The sequence below is a fragment of the Stegostoma tigrinum genome, chromosome 41, assembly GCF_030684315.1.
Source record: "Stegostoma tigrinum isolate sSteTig4 chromosome 41, sSteTig4.hap1, whole genome shotgun sequence".
In the NCBI taxonomy this organism is placed as follows: domain Eukaryota; kingdom Metazoa; phylum Chordata; class Chondrichthyes; order Orectolobiformes; family Stegostomatidae; genus Stegostoma; species Stegostoma tigrinum.
This window is the reverse complement of record NC_081394.1, coordinates 10883536-10909487: the sequence shown is the minus strand read 5'-3', so window position 1 is coordinate 10909487 and position 25952 is coordinate 10883536. Positions and strand designations below refer to the sequence as shown.

At 43.4% G+C, this 25952-nt stretch overlaps 1 protein-coding gene across 2 annotated transcripts; it reads left to right on the top strand.

The window, feature by feature from the left end:
- The first annotated feature begins 279 nt into the window (after positions 1–279).
- LOC125448552 (probable G-protein coupled receptor 139) lies at positions 280–17121 on the top strand. Of its 2 annotated transcripts, none has more exons than XM_048523936.1 (3): positions 280–606; positions 10407–10485; positions 16591–17121. In XM_048523936.1, the coding sequence occupies exons 1-3, from the start codon at positions 384–386 to the stop codon at positions 16700–16702; spliced, it is 414 nt and encodes a 137-aa protein (XP_048379893.1). In that variant the 5' UTR covers positions 280–383; the 3' UTR covers positions 16703–17121. The 2 variants fall into 2 exon arrangements, with proteins under 2 accessions (XP_048379893.1, XP_048379892.2); XM_048523935.2 differs by having other exon boundaries at positions 10407–11133.
- The last annotated feature ends 8831 nt before the right edge of the window (positions 17122–25952 follow it).

Sequence of the window (25952 nt, the reverse complement as noted above, 5' to 3'; positions counted from 1 at the left end):
AGGTCTGAAAGATGTTGGTTGGAGCCATTGTCATTTCAGCTAGTTCTTTGATTTGCCACTCACGCAAACTCCAGTGTGTGTTTGTGTGTGTGTGTGTGTTTGTCTGTGTGTGCGTGCACCAAGGAGTATGTGTTTAAATGGTGTTATCTGCAGTTATTTATTTCGTCACTGTAATTGATGGTAATATCCCTCGAGGTTATTTGTGTCTCTGGAGGTTTTGTTGTCTCTTTTTTTAAATGCATCCCTTCAACATATAAAACACAGTCATTGGAAATTTCGCCTCCATACCGAAGAGGAATCAATGGCATTGAGAAAGAGGAAATGTTGATTTCAATGTCGCAGCAATAGTGCAGACTCTGAGGATAGATTGGGACGTTATAACAATGGTTCAGCCACTGAAAGCAATAGATTGGACTGTCACGGAATTTAATGAGAATCCCAAAGAAACAGATTGGCATGTTGCCACAATGAACAGAAGTCTCAGCGCAGCATTTTACCATCTTTCTACACGCTATGATGAACTGCCTTTAAAATTTCGAATCAAATACGTGCTTCGGGTTATTCAAGCAATTTACTACCCCATACTCGCGATCGTTGGTCTCACTGGTGAGTGCCTGTGTACACCTCTGTAGATTCTAAGCCATTCTTACCCATGTTATAATACTATTCATGTAACAGTTAAAATTCCCAACATTTGTCTTTAGTTCTTCGCAAAAATTCTTTCCCTTCTCTCCATAAAAACTTTAAACATGAAAGAAACTATCAAAACTTTCGAGGAACTTTTGCATGGAAATGTTTTCCCGAATTCTTTTGCTGACCAATTCGGCCCACTGCCATCATCATTTTAGTTTTCTTTTCCAGCTCAGATCCAACACATCTGCTGCATAAATAAAAGTTATTTCACAGTCAGAATCTCTTTTTCGTTGACTTGAAATGTTAAATACGAGGAAGCGTATATTTGATACGAAGGGAGGAATTTGAAAGGAGTTATGTCTTTTATAATATGCAGACTGGTAGGAGTCGAAAATGCAATGCCAGAGTGTCGGGGCTTTCAAGGGTCATTTACATGAGCATAAGAATGCACAAGTGTGGGGAATATGGATGAAAGGCATTAGTTTAGTTTCATGACATGGGCGACACATCTTTCGTCAAAGGGCGAGATTCTGTGTTGTATAGTTTTGTGTTCTCTGACCTCCGTTTGTTGCATCCTGACTACATGGTTGCAAATCTGTCTTGGGCACTCTTACAGTTCGAATTCGCCACATACTTACGCTCATCAAAACATTTGATTCCCACACCCAACTGACCAAAATAGCATTCTTTGAACCATCAAACTTTGTTTCACGAAATTACTTTCACACTCATCCGACAACAGCACAATGATATCATTCACAATTATGTGATTCACATCTATGTCCATACTTCCTGAGCCTCTGGTCTCAAAAGGTCACTGTTTCTCTCTCTGCAGACGTTGCCAGGCTGGTTTTGCTTCTTCAGAGGCTTTTTTTTCTCGGATCTCCAGTGTTCGCACTTTTTTGTTTTACTGATGTGTCGGCTCAGTAGATGAAGCTGAGCAGTGAACAAATGAATAGACACTAAAGTGAATCAAATAGGTCGGAACGGCAAGCTGTCTCTCAACTGTTCGCCTGGCTTTCCAATATGATGCCCTAGCTTTGACTTCAGCCAGAAGCAGGCTGGGGGGGGTGAATCCCATTCAGCAGAGAGATTTTCAGGTGTTTGTTTCATCACATTGAACGCAAGGTGACACCTCACCACTGGTTTTGGGCTGCAATGTAATTGACTGCTGACGTTAAAATTTATTTTAACTTAAACATTGAGAAACTGTTCCCCCAGGCAAGAGCTGCCCATCACTTCCTGCAATATTATCCTTTGATATACGCAAAGGCGATGAACGCCAGCAATACCAAATGGGAGAAACATACTGAGCTCTTCCTCAGCGGGACAGAGAAGGATGAGAGGCCATTTAACTTTGGAACTCCTTTCCACGGAGAGTCATAGGTGAGATGCAGGATCGAGAGAGTTTCTGTGCATTTTTTTTTCGGCTGAGAGAAAAATAGTTTGTCATAAGTAGGGGCGTATATGAATACGACAAAAGGCTCAAAATTGGAACATGAGGAGTATGGCATCAACTACCATCTCGCCAATTGTTGGAGCAGGATCCAAGGACCCAACAAACTAGTCCAGTTCCGATAACTAATTGCCATACGGTCTCAACCGACTTTTGCCAATATTTCAGGAATCCTGATTAAGTGAGATTGGCAATATGAATCGATTAATTAGCATTAACTGGGAGCACAAACGTCTCAATTGGTCATATGAATTGAACATGCAGTCTCCCTGATGAGAAGATATAGATTAAGTTGGGATGCTTTAAAAAATAGCTAAATTATAAACAATCACATAAATTATAATTGTCAATCGCAGTACAGCCTTTTTGTGAGTGTGAATAATGTGAGACATCTGTGGCTAATTTGATTTCATTCAAATTAAATACCAGAATTTGATGATTTACTGAATATTTCTCGTTTGCTGATGTCGCAGTAGATGATAGCAGGTTACATGCAGGTATTGTTTTCCTATAAAGTGTTATACTTTTCGTATGCAACCTCGAAAGCTTCGATCGGACTGTCAGCTTTTCTAATAACGAATTCACTAACCCTTTACGTTCATTGTAACTCTTTTTCTCGCTCCACAGATGCTGCCAGACTCATTTTGTTTCTACAGAAATGTTTTTTTTGTCTTGGCTACCTAGCATTCAGTTTTTTTTTATTGATATTATAATTTGTTTCCTGAAACATTGGCACAATAGCTTAAAGCATAAGTTAGTGAACGACTGAGCAGAGGCTGTAGTAGGGCAAACACGGAGGTCCCACAGAGAGAATCTCAACAGCTCACTTCGCTTTCCAATAACATTCCCGCACTTTTACGTAACACTGGACCAAATAGGACGTGACTCCCGTTCAGGCAGGTTATTTTCCTTGGATTACTTCGTCACTGCCAACGTCAGGTGACACCTCGCCGATGCTTCATGACTGCAATGTAATTGGCTGCTGAAGTTTTTTTTCATTTACATGCGTCAGATCATAATTTATTTCCTCAGCAAAAACTTCGCAAACTTTCTCGGCTACTGTCCTTTGATGTATCCTATGGTGATGGAGGTGTGCTTACCAAATGGGGAAGACAATCTGAGCCCTTCCTCAACAGGGAAAAGAACGATGAGAAGATCTTTGATTTTAGAACTTGTTGATACGTCAAGCCATGGATTAGTGCGTTTGGAGAGAATTCATGTATGTATTTAAGACTGAAGTAAATCAATAGGGGGATATAGGTTTCCAGTAAACTAGAAATGAGTCGGCCATCAGCTAATCATCTGACTGACTGGTGGGGCAAGTTTGAGGGGCTCGATAAATGAGCCCTGTTCCATTTACTGTAATACTTACATCGATGCTTTGTTTCTCCTTGCTCAAACCCAAACTTTGCATTCTTTAATCAATCTCAGATATCAAATCATGATGCGGTGGTGTCGGTATTGGAATGTGGTGAACAAAATCAGAAGTCACACAACACCAGGCTAAAGTGCATTAGGCTTATTTAAAATCACAAGTTTTTTGGGGGAGGTGATCCTTCATCGGTTGAAGTCCACGTACTTCAGCATTCGGGGTGCACTCTTGTTATACAGTGACGTCTGGTGATGGTTCAGCCTGAATATCACCACGTCTCAGATTAGGTAAGAGTCGAGAAGGAGAGCACATCACAGTAACCTCATACAAGTAACTCAGGCTATTGGCATTCACTTGGCATGACAGACCAGCCATGGCACAGCAACTCAACTGACCAAATGCAATATAAGATGCAATTTACTGTTAATTACTCAAGCCATTTGAACCAATTCCTTCATAAAGTGACTGTTTTTCACTTGAAAATACAAATGGAAATAATGGAAAACATCATCATATCCCATAATGGAGCAACCAACTTCTAACCGTGGGAAGCTGCTATTGCGATCACGCATCAGTTTTAATTTTTTTGTGTATATGGTGATAAGAATTGTTACTTTTCTCAACCACAACAACAGTACAGCTGCAGCAGTTGGGACAACATTGCTAACACTCCAGTTGTACTCTTGCTGTTGACGCAGCTATTTTAATTTAGACTTGTTTTTATCCTTCTTGTTTAAAACCAGTTTCAATTATGGGATGAGGTCATCGATGGCTAAGCCAGCATTTCTTAACCATCCCTAATTGTGCAAAAGTAAGTTCGAAACTACACAAGCGGAACATAGTTAAAATGACATGAAGAGAACAGCTGGGAATTCAAAGCAAAGTTTAAAATTAAATATGCTTCAAATAAGAAAAAGGCAAATGGCTACTAAGTTCAGTTTGTTCTATTTGTTTGCACTGGCCAGTGTATTAACTTTATTGTAGTGTGCTATTTGCATTATTTCTTAGGATTTATTTTGCAATGTCATCTTGAACGACAAACTGGCAGGTAACAGCATTGCTTCAGCCTCCAGAACGCAAGAGCAGTTTCAGAGGGAAAGCCAGGCTGTTTCAGTTCTCCTGGAGAACTCTTCGTGCAGGACATATCGATTGCAGCAATGAAGGCCCAGGTGTCGGTCCTTGAATGCCTGCCTCAATTGCCTGTCATATCTTTGTTTTAAAATCCATGTGTATAGTGAAATTATAGTGATAGTCATTGCCATCGTCATAGTCACTCTGCAGCCTGACATTCTCTTGGAATTGGGTGAACACCATGAAGGCGAAATGGAATAGCTGGGAAGAGTAGAACTCAACCGCGTGCATCCCAATCTCCAAACAGTGTCAGGTTCTGACGCTGTACAGTGGCAGCTAAATCGGGGCGCCCTGACAGAAGTAGGTCTCTTGTTTAACGTTGTGTTAATTACAAATATGATACTTTATCTCATTGATTATTTAATGTCTATTTTCATGTAATTCATTTTCATACTTACTGAAAAAAAGAGAGAACTTTATGTTCGTTGTCACACGTAACAGTTGTCAAAATATCAAATTCTGGATTTGCTGATAATCTGACCAAAAAAAATTGCATTGTCTGGACATCATGCAATTTCTGTGGAAAGGCAAATCCATTTCAATCTTTCCTGAAGATCATCCCTCATGAAAGTTGCAAGTAATATTTCTCCATTTGTTTCTAAAGGCATAGAGTAAAATGATGGGTAGGAAGAACATGCTGAAAAGTTTGCCCAAGCATTTTGTGTTATCCTCTTTGTCATTTAATTTCACTTGATTTCATACATATCACAATCAATCGTATGTGTTGTTTGAAGAAAATAAGTTCACTCTATCACTCCATGACTCCATACTTTTAGTCCTTAGGTCTGGAGGGGTGTTTTGGAGCAAAGAGAGTTTTGAGTGCCGCTTCATGGATGCTTGAAAGAGAAGTCGCTGGTAGACAGGATATCAAAGAAGATGTTTGGATATGCTTGCACCTATTGGCCAGTGAATCCAGGATAGTAGTTCTGATGCGATGTTGCTACTGTACAGAACATTGTTTCAGCCACTTTTGGAATATTTCATTCATATCTCGTCTCCCCGCTACAGGAAGTATGTTGTGAACACTGAAATGGTTCAGAAAGGATTTACAAGTATGTCGCAAAGGTTGCAGTGATTGAGTTATAGGGACGTGACCATTACACTGAGGCATTTTTTATTGGAGTGTCAAAGGCTGAAGATTGACCTGACAGAAGTTTATAAAATAATGAGAGGCATGGATAGGGTGAATACCCGAGATTTATTTTCGTAGGGTGGGTAAGTCCAAACCTGGGGACCATATTTTTCATGGTGAGAGTGTACAGATTTCAAAAGGAACTCAGTGGTAACTTTTTTCATGCAGAAATTCTTTTGCGTCTGAAAGGACCTGCAGAAGCAGTGGTGGAGGTTGGTGCAATCATAACATTAAAAGAACACAGAACATAGAACATTACAGCACAGTACAGTCCCTTCGGCCCTCGACGTTGTACCGACCTGTCATACCGATCTCAAGCCCATCTAACCTACACTATTCCATGTACGTCCATATGCTTATCCAATGACAACTTAAATGTACTTAAAGTTGGCGAATCTACTACGGTTGCAGGCAAAGCGTTCCATTCTCTGAGTAAAGAAACTACCTCTGACATCTGTCCGATATCTTCCACCCCTCAATTTAGAGCTATGTCCCCTCGTGCTCGCTGTCACCATCCTAGGAAAAAGGCTCTCCCAATCCACCCTATCTAACCCTCTGATTATTTTATATGTTTCAATTAAGTCACCTCTCAACCGTCTTCTCTCTAATGAAAACAGCCTCAAGGCCCTCAGCCTTTCTTCGTAAGACCTTCGCTCCATACCAGGCAACATCCTAGTAAATTTCCTCTGCACCCTTTCCAAAGCTTCCACGTCCTTCTTATAATGCGGTGACCAGAACTGTACACAATACTCCAAGAGCGGCCGCACCAGAGTTTTGTACAGCTTCACCATAACCTCTTGGTTCCGGAACTCGATCCCCCTATTAATAAAAGCTAAAACACTGTATGACTTCTTAACCCTGTCAACCTGGGTGGCAACTTTCAAGGATCTGTGTACATGGACACCGAGATCTCTCTGCTCATCTACACTACTAAGAATCTTACCATTAGCCCTGTACTTTGCTTTCTGGTTACTCTTACCAAAGTGCACCACCTCACACTTGTCTGCATTAAACTCCATTTGCCACCACTCAGCCCAGCTCTGCAGCTTATCTATGTCTCTCTGCAACCTACAGCATCCTTCGCCACTATCCACAACTCCACTGACCTTAGTGTCGTCTGCAAATTTACTAACCCATCCTTCTACGCCCTCATCCAGGTCATTCAAAAAAATGACAAACAGCAGTGGATCCACACCGACCCTTGCGGGACACGACTATTAACTGGTCTCCAGGATGAACATTTCCCATCAACTACCACCCTCTGTCTTCTTTCAGCAAGCCAATTTCCGATCCAAACTGCTATATCTCCCACAATTCCATTCCTCTGCATTTTGTACAATAGCCTATTGTGGGGAACCTTATCAAACGCCTTGTTGAAATTGATATACACCACATCAACCGGTTTACTCTCATCTACTTGTTTGGTCGCCTTCTCAAAGAACTCAATAAGGTTTGTGAGGCACGATCTTCCCTTCACAAAACCGTGCTGACTATCCCTAATCAATTTATTCTGTTCTAGATGAATATAAATCCTATCCTTTATAACCTTTTCCAACAATTTACCAACAACTGAGGTCAGGCTCACTGGTCTATAATTAACAGGCGTTGTTGGCCTGTCTCTACTCCCCTTATTGAACAGGGGAACTACATTTGCTATCCACCAGTCGTCTGGCACTATTCCTGTTGACAATGACGAGTTAAAGATCAATGCCAAAGGCTCGGCAATCTCCTCCCTGGCTTCCCAGAGGATCCGAGGATAAATCCCATCCGGCCCAGGGAACTGATCTATCTTCACCCTCTGAAGGATTTCTGATACCTCTTCCTTGTGAACCTCAATCCCACCTAGTCTAGTGGCCTGTATCTCAGTATTCTCCTCGACAACATTGTCGTTTTCTCGAGTGAATACTGTTGAAAAATATTCATTTAACGCTTCTCCGATCTCAGCTGACTCCACACACAATTTACCACTACTATCTTTGATTGGGCCTAATCTTACTTTCATCATTCTTTTATTCCTTAAATACCTATAGAAAGTCTTAGGGTTTACCCTGATCCTATCTGCCAACAACTTCTCATGTCTCCTCCTGGCTCTTCTGAGCTCTCTCTTTAGGTCTTTCCTGGCTACCTCATAGCCCTCAAGTGCCCTAACTGAGCCTTCACATCTCATCCGAACATAAGCCTTCTTCTGCCTCTTGACCAGAGATTCCACCTCCTTCGTAAACCACGGCTCCCGCCCTCTACAGCTTCCTCCCTGCCTGACAGGTACATACTTATCTTGGACACGCAGGAGCTTTTCCTTGAAAAAGCTCCACATTTCTCATGTGCCCTTCCCCTGCAGTTTCCTTCCCCATCCTATGCTCTCCAAATCTTTCCTAATCTCATCGAAATTGCCTTTCTCCCAGCTATAACACTTGCCCAGTGGCATACACCTATCCCTTTCTATCACTAAAGTAAACATAACAGAATTGTGATTGCTATCACCCAAGTTCTCACCTACGTCCAAATCTAACACCTGGCCAGGCTCATTACCCAGTACCAAATCCAGTGTGGCTTTGCCCCTTGTTGGCCTGTACACATACTGTGTCAGGAAGCCCTCCTGCACACACTGGACAAATCTGACCCATCTATAGTACTCGAACAATAGTGTTCCCAGTCAATATTTGGAAAGTTGAAGTCCTCCATGACAACTACCCTGTCTCTCTCACTCCTATCGAGAATCATCTTTGCTATCCTTTCCTCTACATCTCTGGAACTATTCAGAGGCCTATAGAAAACTCCCAACAGGGTGACCTCTCCTTTCCTGTTTCTAACCTCAGCACATACTAGCTCAGTTGACGAGTCCCCAAACATCCTTTCTGCAATTGTAATACTGTCCTGGCCAACAATGCCACACCTCCGCCCCTTTTACCATCTTTTCTGTTCTTACTGAAACATCTAAATCCTGGAACCTGCAACAACCATTCCTGTCCCTGCTCTATCCATGTCTCCGAAATAGCCACAACATCGAATTCCCAGGTACTAACCATGCTGCAAGTTCACCCACCTTATTCCGGACCCTCCTGGCATTGAAGTAGATACACTTCAAACCATCTTCTTGCTTGCCGGTGCCATCTTGCTTCCCTGAAACTTTATTTCGGAACACCCTACTCTCAACCTTTTCTATAGTCAAACTACAATTTTGGTGCCCATCCCCCTGCTGAATTAGTTTAAACCCACCCGAATAGCCTGAGCAAATTTCCCCCCCAGTATATCGGTACCCCTCTGGTTCAGGTGAAGACCACCTTGCTTGTAGAGGTCCCACCTACCCCAGAAAGAGCCCCAATTATCCAAGAATCCAAAACCCTCCCTCCTGTACCATCCCTGTAGCCACGTGTTCAACTCGTCTCTCTCCCTATTCCTTGCCTCACGAGCACGTGGCACGAGCAACAAACCAAAGACAACAATTCTGTTCGTCCTAGCTCTCAGCTTCCATCCTAGCTCCCTGAATTTCTGCCTTAAATCCCCATCTCTCTTCCTACCTATGTCGTTGGCGCCAATGTGGACGACGGCTTGGGGCTGCTCCCCCTCCCCCTTAAGGATTCCAAAAACACGATCAGAGACATCACGCACCCTGGCACCTGGGAGGCAACACACCAACCGTGAGTCTCATCCCCACAGAACCTCCTATCTGTCCCGCTAACTATGGAGTCCCCAATGACTAATACTCTGCTCCTCTTCCCCCTTCCCTTCTGAGCAGGAGGGACAGATTCTGTGCCAGAGACCTGTGCCCCACTGCTTTCCCCTGGTAAGTCATCGCCCCCAACACTATCCAAAACGGTATACTTATTGTTGAGGGGAATGGCCACAGGGGTCCCTGCACTGCCTGCGGTTCCCTTTCAGTCCCCTGACCGTAACCCATCTGCCTTTTTCCTGTACTTGAGGAGTGACTACCTCCCTGTAACTCCTCTCCATAACCCCCTCTGCCTCCCGAATGATCCGAAGTTCATCCAGCTCCAGCTCCAGTTCCCTAATGCGATTTTCAAGGAGCTGGAGTTGGGTGCACTTCCGGCAGATGTAGTCAGCAGCAACAATAGTGGTGACGCTTACCTCCCACATTCTGCAGGAGGAACATTCAACTGTCCTGACCTCCGTTCCCATTATTCTAAATTCCCAAGACTTAAAAAATAAAGAATAAAAAATAAACTTGTTACCTTACCAATCAGGCACACAGAGCCTTTTTTTGGTCAGAGGAGGAGGATGGGTGGGAGACACTACCCGGGTAGTGTTTCAGGTAACACAACCACACAAATATATTACCTCACTCACTCACCAGTACCGTGTCGGCTCCTGCTCGGCATACCTCCATCTATTCACGAGGTAAGCTTTTTAAAGATTCAAAAACAGTGACTCACCAGCTTACCGAAAGGCTCCTGCTCCAAGCTCCCGCTCGCGCTGCTGCAACCAGAAAGAGCATGTGAATCAGCATATGAATAGGAAATGTTTAGAGGGTTGTGGGAAAAATGCTGAAAATGGGCTAAATGTATACAGGATATCTGGTTGGCATGTGTGAGTTGCACCAAAGGGCCTGCTTCCATGCTAGACATCTCTCAGACTCTGTGAGCCATTCCTCAGTCAAAGGCTCAGTCAAAACCTTTCTCGCAGGCTGCTATCTAATTTCGCTGTGTTTTTTCTCTTCTTTACAGTTAATAGTGTCACGATTATCATCCTGTCTCAAGGAAAATGTGGTCTCTCCCGATGGATTACGCATTACCTGGTGGCCATGTCAGTGGCAGATTTACTCGTTATAATCCTAGATCTGATGTTGAGACATATTCCAATTGTTTTTAAGAAGCAGTTTATTTTCCTAAAGTCTGTCCCTTTGTGTAATATGCATGCTGTCTTGTTATATACAGCTATTGATTGTTCTGTATGGTTCACTGTCGCTTTCACCTTCGATCGGTTTGTTGTTCTTTGTCGCAGCAAACTGAAAAGTCAATACTGCACTGAGAGAACAGCGATTGCAATTCTTGTATCAATGACTGTTTTGAGTGGTTTGAAGAATATTTTCTGGTATTTTATGTTTACAGGTTTGTATCGGCTTCATAGAGAACCCTGGTTTTGTGATGTACCAAAAGGTGTTCGGCTCTCTTTGGTCTGGGGTTCCATTGAGTTTGTTCATCACATACTCACCCCAATTGTCCCATTTTTCATAATTCTGCTATTAAACGCATTCACAGGGAAACATGTTTTAATGAACACCAAAGTCCGCAAGAGATTCTGGTCTCACTGCAAGTTCGGGAATGTAAGAGATGCAGAGGTGGAAAATAGAAGAAGATCCATATTTTTACTCTTCCTCATCTCTGCTAATTTGATCCTGTTGTGGTCACCGTTATTGATTTCTACATTTTGGACACGGATGAATTTATTGGGGTATGCTGTATGGCTTAATCAATTTTGGCGAGATATTGGTTTCATGTTGCAACTTCTGAGCTGTTGCACAAAACTTGTATTTATGTTGTGACACAGAAAATGTTTCGAAAGCAGTTGAAGAATGTTCTACTATACTTATTTACTGCAAAACTCCAAGCCATCCAATGAAGTAATTCTTCCACAATTGAACAATCCAGCAATATTTGATTGTACTTCACATTTGGCAGACACTCAGCTTGAAATTTTTATTCAGTAAAAAGTCAGTTCTGATCCTCATTGTAGTTGAAGAAATAAAGGAATAACCGATCGTCATGGTAACAGGAGAGAGGAGCTATGACACATGATCATTTAGGGGTAAAACTGTGCACGCTATGCAAAATCAGTTTGGATACAATAATGGTACGGGCCCTCTTATTGTGGTCTCTGGGGAAAATTGTTCTCCAAGGGATTTGCTGGGTGCAAATCCCTAGCCACCATGCTAAAAAGACAATGCTGTTGTAGCTTTTGACCATCACAAAGGTAAGATAGTGATAGCCTCTTTCCTAAAGTGATTAAAAGTCGTAGGAGAGCTTCTGGCACTCATTCAATAGGAGTGACCATAGGGATTAGGATACGTAACTCCAGCACTTGGAGAAATGTGAGATGATCTGATCAAATTTCATTCAGGAATGGAGCTGGGGTTGTGTTTGCTTTGTGAAAGGCAGCCAGGTACACATGGCTGATAGCTGATCAGGAATTGTGCCCTCCCCTTCATGGTTCAAAATTTCTGGGATGATTCCTACCTCATGATATTGTAGATGATACATGGTTCAATCGCATGGTGCACGTGTATGCAAATATGGGAAATTATCGTGCCATTGGTCCTGGCCGTTGTCAGCGATTCGATGCCATTACCAAACGCACTCTAACAATGAGGGTGAAAGGGGAAAGTATCATAAAAATCTCGCCAACTGACAGTCTCCGTTGTAAACAGGATAACAACAACTGCAACTGGAATAAGATACAAGAAACAAACAACCTTCTGTGTCTCAGTCTTTGGAGTTTCAGCAAGATCTAATCTGCTCAATATGGAAATATTCATAATCCTTGATAATGCTTAACAATCCTCCGGATGTGTTAACATTCCTCAATAGGAGAGTGAGTAAAAAAGCAGATAGTTTAAAAGGTTCAACATATCGTCCAATAAATGTACAGCACGTTTAGGGCACTCCTACTTACTTACATTAAAACAATATCGGTCTAATCCTATACGTTTGTTGATGGCCTTCGTGGTGGAGAATGAAGCCTCCAGATATTCCCGTATTTGTCGCTGTTTGGTGTGACCGATGATCCTAATTATGCCACAAATGAACTGGAGATTCTCCTTTTACGCGTGAATGGAAACGAGTGAGTGCTGGTTACGTCCTTTTGTTGCTAGTTGCTTTTCATTTATCCTAGTGGACAATTATCTCTCTGTCTGTCCAGTGTGGGGTTTGTTGCAGTCTTTGAATGGGATCTTGAATATCACGTTGATTCTGTTCATTGCGCATACTGCGTCTTTGTTTCCACTTAGAAGTTGTCATAGGTTTGCCGTAAATTTGTGTTTCAATCTGATGCCCAGTGGTGATTGGAGTCTTGTGGGTAATTCAGATTTGCTCTTCATGTGGGGAGTGTGTCAGAGCTGTGTGTTATAACTTCCTGTTGTTGTTTGTGTGGTCGGCATTGTTGAACCCAGCTTGTCGGTTATCTGTTTTCCTGAAATACTTGAGAGATATTCATCTTCATTTTGGCATAGTTCTGGGCTGCTGCAGTGTGTTATCACTCATTTAAATAGTGGTTTTACAAAACTCTGTTTGTGGTTGTTGGGATGGTTGTTTTCAGGACTTGATCCGTGCGTGTGGCCTTTCTGTGTACCTTCGTCAGGAATTTCCCGCAGGCCCTGCGTTCTACAATGACGTCCCAGAATGACAGCTGTTTGTTCTTTTCTTCTTCCTTGATGGCAGTGAGAATGTTGTTTATAGGTTGCTGTGTCTCCTCTGGTTTAACCTAAACGATGACGATGAAATGTCGATAGTTAGGTTGTCTCTGCAGAAGGGCTCTCCATGACTCCCTTGTTCGCTCCACACTGCCCTCCAACCCCACCATACCCGGCACCTTCCCCTGCAACCGCAGGAAATGCTACACTTGTCCCCACACCTCCTCCCTCACCCCTATCGCAGGCCCCAAGATGACATTCCACATTAAGCAGAGGTTCACCTGCACATCTGCCAATGTGGTATACTTGCACCCATTGTACCCGGTGCGGCTTCCTCTACATTGGGGAAACCAAGCGGAGGCTTGGGGACCGCTTTGCAGAACACCTCCGCTCAGTTCGCAACAAACAACTGCACCTCCCAGTCGCAAACCATTTCCACTCCCCCTCCCATTCTCTAGATGACATGTCCATCATGGGCCTCCTGCACTGCCACAATGATGCCACCCGAAGGTTGCAGGAACAGCAACACATATTCCGCCTGGGAACCCTGCAGCCATATGGTATCATTGTGGACTTCACCAGTTTCGAAATCTCCCCTTCCCCTACTGCATCCCTCAACCAGCCTAGTTCGTCCCCTCCCCCCACTGCACCACACAACCAGCCCAGCTCTTCCCCCCTCCACCCACTGCATCCCAAAACCAGTCCATCCTGTCTCTGCCTCCCTAACCTGTTCTTCCTCTCACCCATCCCTTCCTCCCACACCAAGCCGCACCCCCAGCTACCTACTAACCTCATCCCACCTCCTTGACCTGTCCGTCTTCCCTGGACTGACCTATCCCTTCCCTACCTCCCCACCTATACTCTCTCCACCTATCTTCTTTACTCTCCATCTTCGGTCCGCCTCCCCCTCTCTCCCTATTTATTCCAGCTCCCTCTCCCCATCCCCCTCTCTGATGAAGGGTCCAGGCCCGAAACGTCAGCTTTTGTGCTCCTGAGATGCTGCTTGGCCTGCTGTGTTCATCCAGCCTCACATTTGATTATCTCCCTGAGAGGATAATGGTTCCCTTCCAATTTGGATGCAGCACATCCCTCTTGTACAGAGCACCCCTACTCCAGGTGTAGTCCCAATGATGCAAGATTCTGAAACAGTGCCCCCTGCACCAGATCCTCAGCCACACTTTCATCTGACTAATCGTTCTATTCCTTTCCTCACTGACATGTGGCATGGGCACAATCCTACAGATTACTACCGTTAAAGTTCTGATTTCAGCATCTTTAAACTCTGTAATCACTCTGCAGGACCTCATCCCTCTACCTGTGTTGTTGGTAGCAATGTGCATCACGACCATTGGCTGCTCACTCTCCCCCGAATAAGAATTTTGTCAAAATGCTCAGAGATATCCTTGTCTCAGACGTGGGGAATCGGTGTGGGGTTTGGGCAGAGCACCATCCAGGCATCGCGGATGTGGCCACAGACTTGACCGTGCCAACGAGCAAGACTGTGAAAACTGTAGCTCGTTGGGATCTTGTCCAACAATGCTCCAAAACAGAGCCAGTTCTCGTGAAACAACCTGTCTGCTGCCTTTACATTCTCAAGGGAGGCTATTCCTCGAAAAGTATCCAAAAAGTTAAACCTGTTAGAGAGGGGATTAGCCACATGAAAGTCCTGCACGACCTGCCTGCCATTCCTGGTGGCCACCCATTCACGCGTTTGAAACTTAGCTGTGACTGCCTCTGTATAATTATTATCTGTCACACTCTCGGCCCCGTGTGACGAAGTACAGCACCAACCACACAACGGTGGCTTATGAAGGGCTGTGGCCATCCACACTTCTTTTCGTGAATTTGTCCAGGACACTCGACTACTCCCTGATCGCCCAAATGTGGATGGAGGTGTGTGCCACTTCCCGCACTGTCATCTCTGCCCGTCTACAATAAGAAAGATGAAAGAATTTTACTTTCCCTGCCTTACTCAATGAAGCTCATTATCCAACTGAGCCCACATTTATACTGACTAGCTGCAGTAATAGTTTCCTTAAAACAAAATGCAATCTTTTCAAGTGGACAAAGTACCCGACTGGCTGCAACAAATTTCTTATTCATCTTTCTTAATGTTTGCCTCTTTGGTTTGGAGAAAGATTTACAGTTGCGTGGAAACACTGTAGTAATCGACCGTTTAGGGTTGACTGTTCCTTGATACCGAATTCTTCCTCATTCCGCAGGTGGTGCCGACTGCTGACTTCTCCGAGAATGCTCAGTGAACTCTCCACTGTTGGATGCCCTTCCTGCTACGTATCACGGGGATTGAATGGGGGGACTGCTAATTGAATGGATTTATTTAAGTCCTATGCACAGCCTATATAACGCTTCAGGTGCGAAATTGATCTCAGATTGGATCAGGTGCAGCCTGTCCCAGAGATATCGTTCCTTCCTGTCCTCATACTGATGACAGTCCCCCCAAAATGGAATTCCTCTTTGCAGACCACTCCTATAGCCGTGTGTTTTCTTGCTTTCGGGTATTAAGTCTCTCAGTTTGAATGTGGGTTGGGCAATAATACAGAGATTGTAACGCTGGAGGTTCTCTTATTCAGTTTGCTCCTACATTCTGCTGTTCCTCATTCAGGAACATGAATCGAAAACTTGATACACAATGACGGGATCATCCCTCTTACACTCCAATATCTATTCAATCCAGACCAGGATGCTTCGACCTTGACACCTGGCAGGTAAAACTTCATGTGGAACCCTCGATTCTCCTTCCAACTGACGCTATCTAGATTCCTAATTATAGAATCCAACACAACTTTTCATTTTGTTGCTTCGTTTTGTTGCTTTCCTTTTGTTGCTCTGCTTGAAGGGCCTCCTGTCCCACAGTAGAGTGGTCGGTTTGCCCGTCTTCCCTATTGTCCCGTCCTCACCGAGACAGAAGCAAGTGTCTCATAGCTGTTGGACAACATCAAGTGTTGACGTTCATCCAGTGCTAAATTCAGGATTCATCACATTGCCTCACCTGTAGTCTCACCCCACTGTCACTGATCACTGGATAAACTTACTTATCATCCGTGGTGTGAATATCATCTGAAATACAGCATCAAGGTAAATTTCTCTCTCCCTGTTAGGACACAATGTTCGAACTTCAGATCTCAGTTCATTTATTCGGATCCAGACACTCTTGAGCAATCAATATCTTTTATAGATTCGGTCACTCTGAAACATCATGAGATGCACCATTTGCCAAATCATGTAAGCACAGCACAAAACCTACATCTACAAATTATTTAACAAGTCGGTCATTTTTATTTTAAACTTTCTTGCTGCCCTTCAGGTTTTAATCTGGAAAATAGTTCTCCAATTTGTTTTTTTAATGCAGCTAAGATAGGAATTTAACTTAACAATTACTTATCAAGCAATGAACTTATGTCATTTCTTGCGTTGTCAGTCTGTTTTCCGGTATATTGTTTCTGATCCCAAGATCCGTCGTGACTGGCTGCTCTCTCTCTTAGTTTCCAGATAATTGTGTGTGCCTTGAACTTCGTCCTCGATTCTTATTTCCTGCCCTGTCTCAGTTTCTTCGTCTGTCGGCTCCTCTTTCACTTGATGCCTGAGATCCCCTAAGACTTTACCTTGAAAGGAATGAAAAAAAGTTCTCGTCAATGACAGTTACGGAGGGACTGATCAATCCCACTCTCTTTCACGTGACTTGATGGTTCACTAAACTACGAATCGTTCAATTTAATATCTTATGCTTAGTATCTCATGTCCATTCAAAGCTTTACCATCATTGATGTTACAGTGCGACTAACATATTGTGAGAGGGCATGCTGACAAGAATACACAGATATGAACGATTGAAAATATGATTTATTGGGTATTCGTGTTTGCACAGCATGTTCAGTCGGTTCACACTTCCTACATTGGCCGCAACATTCGGAATTTCAACCTGTCATAAATTACGAACATTTTTTGTAACAACCAATTAATTGTTCAACTGGTACGAATATTATTAAAAATCGTTTTGGATCGTGGCTTTTCATATAAAGGGTGTTTTGGAACGAATAAAATTCAGTAAGTGTGCATGTGGACTTTGACTCCCTTTGATTTGTTTATTTTTTTACCTGTTGGTTTATTGTGAACACAAGTGTGACCAGCCGGGACAATATCGGTGTAAGTATTTTGAGTAGCCAAGGATGGGATGCACGTCTCCAGTTGTTATCTTACCCATGATAGAGATTGATTGGATGGTAACAACGTTACTATCGACCCATTTGTACCTGATTGTGGTTCATTGTTGATTATTCTTTAAAACATCCAAATTAGTTGTGCGGCCCTTTGATATTTTACTTATAAACTCTCTGTGATTCCTTATCATTTCCCTTATTAAGGGGTTGTGCTGCGACAGCTCGTGTTTTCAAATAAACCTTTGTGACTGGGTGTCATGCGATTTCTGACCTTGTCCACACCAGCCCAACGCCGGCACCTTCACGGCATCACCTGATTACAGTATGGAAGCTGGTGTCCTCAATAAAGTAACGCCTCACGTTGTGCGATGATACTGTACATCACAGCTGCATTCTTCCACCGGCATTCACACGGTAATTTAGCAGAGGATCATTACGTTAAAGTAACTACAAACACTGAATGTTTTACATCATCTGTGAAACAGAATACAAGCACTAAACTAAAACTTCGCAAGCACCATAAACGATCAGTGTGACCTGACTATAATGAATTCCTTTCCCTGTTGATTTTACAGGAATTATTTAATCACTGATTATCTCAGTCATTTGCATGTCATTCATTAAGGACTGTCTTCTCTACGTAAAACTGAGTACTCAAAAAAGAACGTAGGCTGAACCGAGGAAATGAGTTGCATTGAATAAATGGTTTCACTTTATTTTTTTCGACGGTCGTAACTACCTCAATGCATAATTGAAAAAAGAAATGGGGTAATTGCAGGTTAATTTGACATGCTATTGTGTTGCTGAATGCTTCCACAGTTCTGCACATATGGCTTTGTTATTTACAAGATAATCACATTTGGTATCACTTGATAATAATTTGTCTACAAGTATGTGAGTATTATTTGAGTTTGCTCACAGCATCTATCCGCTTTTGTCTTCCTGTTCTTTTCTGCCAAAGTGATGGTTACTTGCAGTGGATGCACAATCTTACAATGCCGACAGACGAGGTGTTATGGGAAAAGTGCAGGAAAGTGGATGTGAAAAATGTGTGATGAACAATAATCATATTGAATGAAGGGCATGGGGCCTCATTTCTGATGATCCTATATTTAAAATTGTGGCTTTTAGCTCAAGGCCCTCAAATGTTTCTTGGTTTGCACAATACATTAGATCTGAAATATTTGTTCAACGGTGAAATCATTTCGATAAATAAAGATCAATGGACACTCCATGACCCAATGAGACAACAGACAATATTCTGACGTATTCAGTACATGAGTTAGGGCAGGAATAGGTCAGTCCAGTGTGGACGGCCTGCTCAAGGGGGCAGGGTGAGGCTGATAGGTAGGATGGGGGTGGGAGGTGGAAGGAGGGGATAGGTGAGAGGAAAGACGAGTTAGGGAGGCCATTAGCTTAGGGTTAACTTGGCCTTCCTCCCACCTATCCCATCCGCCCACCTCATCTAGCCCCCTTGATTTGTTTGTCCTCCCTGGACTGACCTACCCCTTCCCTAACTCCCCACTTACACTCACTTTTACTGGCTCCATCCTGCCTCTTTGACCTGCCTATCTCCTCTTCACCTATCTTCTCCTCTATACATCTTCTATCCGCCTCCCCCTCTCTCCTTGTGCATTTCAAGACCTTCCCCTCCCCGATTTCTGATTAAGGGTCTGGACCCGAAACGTCAGCCTTCCTGCTTCCCTGATGTGGCTTGGCCTGCTGTGTTCATTCAGCTCTACACCTTGTTATCTCAGATTCTCCAGTGTCTGCAGTTCCTATTATCCCGAAAGGATATTATGCCGGCTGCGATAAAATTTCCAAGATAACAAAGTGTGAATCTGGATGAACACAGCAGGCCAAGCAGCATCTCAGGAGCACAAAGGTGACGTTTCAGGCCGAGACCCTTAATCAGAGAGGCACCCCTCCGCTCGCTCCGCTCCAACCCCCAACCTTACCATCAAATCCGCAGACAAGGGAGGCGCAGTTGTAGCATGGCGCACTGACCTCTACATCGCCGAGGCCAAACTAAAACTCTCCGACACCTCCTCCTGCCGCCCCCTGAATCACGACCCTACCCCTGTGCACCAAACCATGAAAAAGCTCTCTGATGAAGGGCCTAGGTCCAAAGCATCAGCTTTTGTGCTCCTCAGATGCTGCTTGGCCATCTGTGTTCACCCAGCTTCACACTTTGTTATCTTGCATTCTCCAGCATCTGCAGTTCCCATCATCTCTGCGATAAAATTTCCTGTGTTTAATGTGATATTGTGTCCCTTGCTCAATTCATGATGCTGATATTTGCAATCATCAACTGAAAATCAGAAAATGCTCATGCTCAAGTCTGTGATTCTTGATCAGAGATGAAGTTTCAGCTCTAGATATTAAACACAGAAACATGGGTTGATTTGGAAATTGATATAAAGGAATTCTCGAAGCTATTGTAAGGCAGAATGCTGGAATTGCTGGAACTTTTCTACCACTTCTGGAATGAACTCCGCTGATTTCTGTGGAATTTCATATCTACCAATTCTACGTCAAATGATTATTTCCATCTGCTGCTGTTCCCAGGATTCAACTAACGCACACTGCAATCACCTTGAACATAAACAATTGCATTCTGAGGTGCTTCAAAACATCAACAATCTGATGACAGCTGCAACGCTCACTTCACATCATCAGGCAGGGATCAGATCTTCAAAGGGGGACTCAATTACTAGGGGTCATGAGCTCAAAGTTCAAAGTGAGAGGAGGAAAGTTTAAGGGAGATATGCGTGGAATGTTCTTTACACAAAGGGTTGTGGGTGCCTGGTACGCGTTGCCAGCGGAGGTGGTAACCCCAGACACGTTAGCGTCTTTTAAGATATATTTGGACAGGTACATGGGTGGGCAGGGAGCAAATGGACACAGACCGTTAGAAAATAGATGACAGGTTAGACAGAGGATCTTAATCGGTGCAGGCTTGGAGGGCCGAAGGGCCTGTTTCTGTGCTGTAATTTTCTTTGTTCTTTGTTGTTCGTCAGCAATTTTGGAGCAGTTCAGGATATTTCATTGAAATAATCGTGCACAAAAATCTAAAATTGGAATTCTCTTGTATTAAATAATTACTTTTCAATTCAAAAACACGCAAAGTCCCTGATGGGCAATATTCCATTGAGGACTGTGGAAAACAAGCATGGGATCGAGAATCTAACAGCTGCGCAGAATGAATGCTTCCGTTGGTGCTGAATACAGAACCTGAAGCTTCTATTTTTTGGAATCCCAAGCGGCCTCTCATTCTCGGCAGGGATTTGGCCACAGAGACAGTCTGCGATTGTTGACTTCATTCTTGGCCCCAGAGGCCGCTGTGACCGCACTAGCTCTGCCAGTAAAAACTCCTTGTATTCTTGTTTTCTCTTTCTCAGAATTCCATCTGCGCAACGTTGTTCGCGACCATGTTGACGTGACGTCAGTGCCAGGGCCCCGTTCATTTTGTTTCCAGTTGTTTCATTTTTCTCAAGAATGGTAAAACGATAAAACGATTCTTCTGAATGGAGAGGGGAGCTGCAAGTCTCATTGCAGCTGAGTCTTAACTTGTTTTCAAAAAGTAAACTGACGATCAACCGAGTGAGATCTTCAAACTTAGTGCTGAATGGCTAAATGTTTCTCCAGTGCAGACATTTGTAACAGGCTTGGTTTCTGTTCTGCAAGAGGCTGCCAAAAAGCATGCATCACCAAACCAAGATAAAAGTTTCTTTTTGAAGAGGAAATGAAAGAAAACAATAATTTGAATGATCTATTGATTGTAATTGGGGAGTAACTGCAATTACTGTCTGTTGAGAACGTTGTGCCAATATTAATATTGAGAAGGAGAATGTTAAACCAATGGATTCATTAGCCTCCACTTCCACTCGAAACGCTAGAACACTGTGAAATTCTTTACCACAACGGGCTTTGGCGTTTGACCCATTAAGTGTGTTCACCACCGAGTCTGACACATTTCTAATCAGGAACCAGGCTAGTTTAGAGCAGCAGGAAAGTTGTGTTAATGCAGAGGGGTACTTATTGGAGGTGGCAATATAAGTGAGACAAACAAAGCAATGAAAGGGATGAGAGACGAGCAGCTGACCTGAAAGTGATTTTGACAATCTTCCAGAGTTACGTAAATAGTACAGTGACATCATCATTATCGGGGGCAGGGAGGTCAAATGTGGAAGTGGGACGATTAAGGGCCAAAATGTGTACTTATTGATTTTGGTAAACAGCATGTCTGAAGCATGAAGCAAATGTCTTTCCTGGAGCAGAATCATAACCCAGATATGGAAATTCATTTCGATGCACTGTTTAGATATGACAGGGATACAACTTTGAGTAGGCTGTCTGCGGCTAAAGTGGACAAAGCTGCCAGACTCAGATCAGCTGCACCCAGGATTCTGAGAGAAGTGACAAAATAAATTGCAAAGACACAATGATATTGTTTTTTTTTCTGATGAAGGGTCTCGGCCCGAAACGTCAGATTTCGTGCTCCTATGATGCTGCTTGGCCTGCTGTGTTCATACAGCTCCACACTTTGCGATCTCGGATTCTCCAGCATCTGAGAATGATGAAGAAATTAACAAGTAACTTAAATGTGTGATTAAGAAGGGCAAAGGGGCCATTAAATGTCTTCATCAGCAGAGTCAATGAAACTGCTCAGGCTTTTTATGCACAATGGGAGAAAGAGGGTAACAAGGGAAAGAGTAGTCCCTCTTCCGCACCTATGCTGGCCCCAAACCCCACCTCTTCCTCTGTGACATTAATGACTGTATCGGCACCACCTCCTGCTCCCAAGAGAAGCTTGAACAGTTCATCCACTTCACCAACACATTCCACCCCAACCTCAAGTTCACCTGGGCCATCTCCAACACTTCCCTCACCTTCCTGGGCCTCTCTGTCTCCATCTCAGGCAACCAGCTAGAAACTGATGTCCATTTCAAGCCCACCGACTCCCACAGCTACCTAGAATACACCTCCTCACACCCACCCTCCTGCAAAAATTCCATCCCCTGTTCCCAACTCCTTCGCCTCCGCCGCATCTGCTCCCAGGATGAGGCATTCCACTCCCGCACATCCCAGATGTCCACGTTCTTCAAGGGCTGCAACTCCCCCCCCCCCCACCCCGCAGTGGTCAAGAACAACCTTGACCGTGTCTCCCACAACACATCCCTCACACCCAGCCCCCGCAATAACCGCCCAAATAGAATCCCCCAGTCCTCATATATCACACCACCACCCTCCGGATACAACATATCATCTTCCAACACTTCCACCATCTACAATCCGACCCCACCACCCAAGACATTTTTCCATCCCCACCCTTGTCTGCCTTCCAGAGAAGCCACTCTCTCCGGGACTCCCTTGTCTGCTCCACACTCCCCTCCAACCCCAACCCACCCGGCACTTTCCCCTGCAACCGCAGGAAGTGCTACACCTGCCCCCACACCACCTCCCTCACCCCCATCCCATGGCCCCAAGATGACTTTCCATATCAAGCAGATGTTCACCTGCACATCTGCCAATGTGATCTACTGTATCCACTGTGGCTTCCTCTACATTGGGGAAACCAAGCGGAGACATGGGGACCACTTTGCAGAACACCTACGCGCAGTTCACAATAAACAACTGCACCTCCCAGTCGCGAACAATTTTCACTCCCCCTCCCATTCCTTAGACAACATGTCCATTCTGGGCCTCCTGCAGTGCCACAATGATGTCACCTGAAGGTTGCAGGAACAGCAACTCATATTCTGCTTCGGAACCCTGCAGCCCAAGGGTATCAATGCAGACTTCACAAGCTTCAAAATCTCCCCTCCCCCCAGTGCATCACCAAACCAGCCTAACTCGTCCCCGCCTCTCTAACCTGTTTTTCCCACCACCTATCCACTCCTCCCACCTCAAGCCGCACCTCCATTTCCCAACTACTAACTTCATCCCGCCTCCTTGACCTGTCCGTCCTCCCCAGACTGACCTATCCCCTCCCTACCGTCCCACCTATACTCTGCTCTCCACCTATCTTCTCCTCTATCCATCTTCGGTCCACCGCCCCCTCGCTCCCTATTTATTTCAGAACGCTCTCCCCATGCCCCTCTCTGATGAAGGGTCTAGGCCAGAACCGTCTGCTTTTGTGCTCCTAAGATGCTGCTTGGCCTCAGTTTCATTTATCCACACTCAGCATAACACTGCATTGCTTTACTGTACAGAAAATTATCTATCTTAACTTTAAAAGCATTCAATGGGGAATCTACTATCTACTACTATTTCACTGGACAGAGAATTTCACAGATTCACAACACTTTTGGTGAAGAAGTTCCCCAACAATACAGCTCATCCAGCTTCACACATTGTTATCTTGGATTCTCCAGCATCTGCAGTTCCCATTATCTCTGATCACATTGGAAATTATAGGTTGATTTTCCTACCTTCAGTAGTGGTAAAAATGCTTGAATCTATCATCAAGAAAGAAATAGCAAGACTTCTGGTTAGAAATTGTCACTTTGGACTGATGCGGCATTGGTTCATGAAAGGCAGGTCATGCTTATTTAATTTACTGGAATTCTATGAAGAGATCAGACCACTGTGGACAATGGTGCCCCAGTAAATGTGGTGTATCTGGATTTCAAAAAAGAAATTCAACAAGGTGCTGCACAAAATGTTGTTGTGTACGATACAGATGCACAGTGCTTAGGGTGATGTATTAGCAAAGATTGAGGATTGGTTCACAAACAGGAAGCAAAGAATGGAGATAAATAAGTGTTTTTCAGAAAGGTGATCAGTATGCTTCAGGGATCAGTGTTGGGGCCTTGATTATTTACAACTTACATAGATGAATTAGAGTTGGAGAAACACGTGTAGTGTGTCAAAGTTCTGTTAGCAGTAAGATGAATGGTAGAAAAAAGTATGCAGAAGACTGAAAGTTTGCAGAATGGTATATACAGTATAATTTAGTGGTCAATCTTCTGGCAGATTCAGCACAATGTTGATAAATGCGAAGTCATTCATTTTGTCTTTACTTAAGAAGGGATGTCCTGACACTGGAGGGGTTGCAGACGAGACTTGTTAAATTGATTCTGGAGTTGCAAGGTTTGGCTTGTGTGAAGAGTTTGAGTAGATTAGGATTATATTCAGTGGAATTTAGAAGTATTAGGAGGGATCTTATTGAAACATATAAAATTATGAAGGGAATAGGTGAGACCAAAGCAGGGATGTTGTTTCCACTGGTGGGTGAAACTAGAATAAGAGGACATATCCTCAAAATTAGGGGGAGCAAATTTATGACTGTATTGATGGGGAACTTCTACACCAGAAGTGTTGTGAATCTGTGAAATTCTCTGTCCAGTGAAATAGTAGTAGATAGTAGATTCCCCATTGAATGTTTTTAAAGCTAAGATAGATAATTTTCTGTACAGGAAAGCAATGCAGTGTTATGCTGAGAGTGTGGATAAATGAAACTGAGGCCACAAGAAGATCGGCCATCATTTTACTGAATGATGAGCAGGCTTGGATGGCCAATGGCCTACTCCTGTTTCTGGTTCTTATGTTTGTTCAGTACCTTTCCTGGTCCCTATCATCATTATGTAATCATTTGCCTTGTTTAGAATTTGCTTGTGCATCACCTCAAAGAGTTACATTTTGATTTCCACTTAAAACTCTTTGTCTGGCCCAGTTGATATCCTCCTGCAATTTGGAGGTATCTTCCTCACTGCATATCATCCTATCAATTTTCGTGTCAATACTAACCTTCTCTATTATTCCCTCTACATTTAAGTCCATTACGTGAAGGGAGGGATGCATCTACAGGATCATGGCAACAATTGCCTGCATTTAATGCCCTTGTGGTGTTCAGACATTCCATTTACACCTGAATATTTCTAAGCTGCCAGGTTGTCCATATGTGCTACTAAATGGTCTGCCAATATTGACAACTGTCTCATTGAAGTACTACATTGAAACAAATTATTTTTCATGTTCAAATATTCGGAGATCAAGCTGGTAAAATGCTCCATTCAAACTCTTAGTTACGCTCACTTTTCAATATAAGCTATAGGATCACAGCTCCAAAAAGCACCTAAGAAAGTAAAATGGAGATAAATAAGCTGTGATTTTTTTTTAAAAAATCAAAAATTCCTTACACAGAGGGTTGTGAAACATTTATCACTGAGTATAGACTGAGAAAGACAAATGACCAGCCCCTTTGGTGATCAGGGGGAGCTGTCTGTGGAAAGGGCTCAAAGAGCCAAGTGATCCAATCCTGTGCCTGTTTAATATGTTATAATTTTCCTAACATATACAGTCAATTTCTTCCTTTTAAATTGTTTTTTTTTGGCTTCTACATACCTTTTCTTTCATGATTCATGGAATGTGGTGTGCCTGGCTTGACCATGAACCTGAGGGCAATTGAGAGTCAACCACAATGCTGTGGATTTGGTGCAACATGCAGGTACAGACCAAGCAAGGATGACAGTACCATTCCCTAAAAGACATCAGTAAGCCAGATGGATTTTTTTGTTTCTTTTTCATGACAATCCACAACAGTTCAATTCGATTCCTAATTTCAATTTTTTATTGAATTCAAATCCCACCATATGCCCTGTTGAGAACATAACCTGCGTCTCTGGATTAATTGTCCAATGATAATATTGGCCATCGCTTTCTCAGTTCAATGACAATTAAGA

Bases quoted from the DNA above. Each gene is read 5' to 3' on its own strand.
- LOC125448552 (XM_048523935.2), top strand. From the start codon at position 384: ATGGTTCAGCCACTGAAAGCAATAGATTGGACTGTCACGGAATTTAAT. The intron at 607-10,406 runs GTGAGTGCCTGT...TCTTCTTTACAG, and splicing joins CGCGATCGTTGGTCTCACTG to TTAATAGTGTCACGATTATC. The intron at 11,134-16,590 runs GTATGCTGTATG...TCTCTCTCTTAG, and splicing joins ACACGGATGAATTTATTGGG to TTTCCAGATAATTGTGTGTG.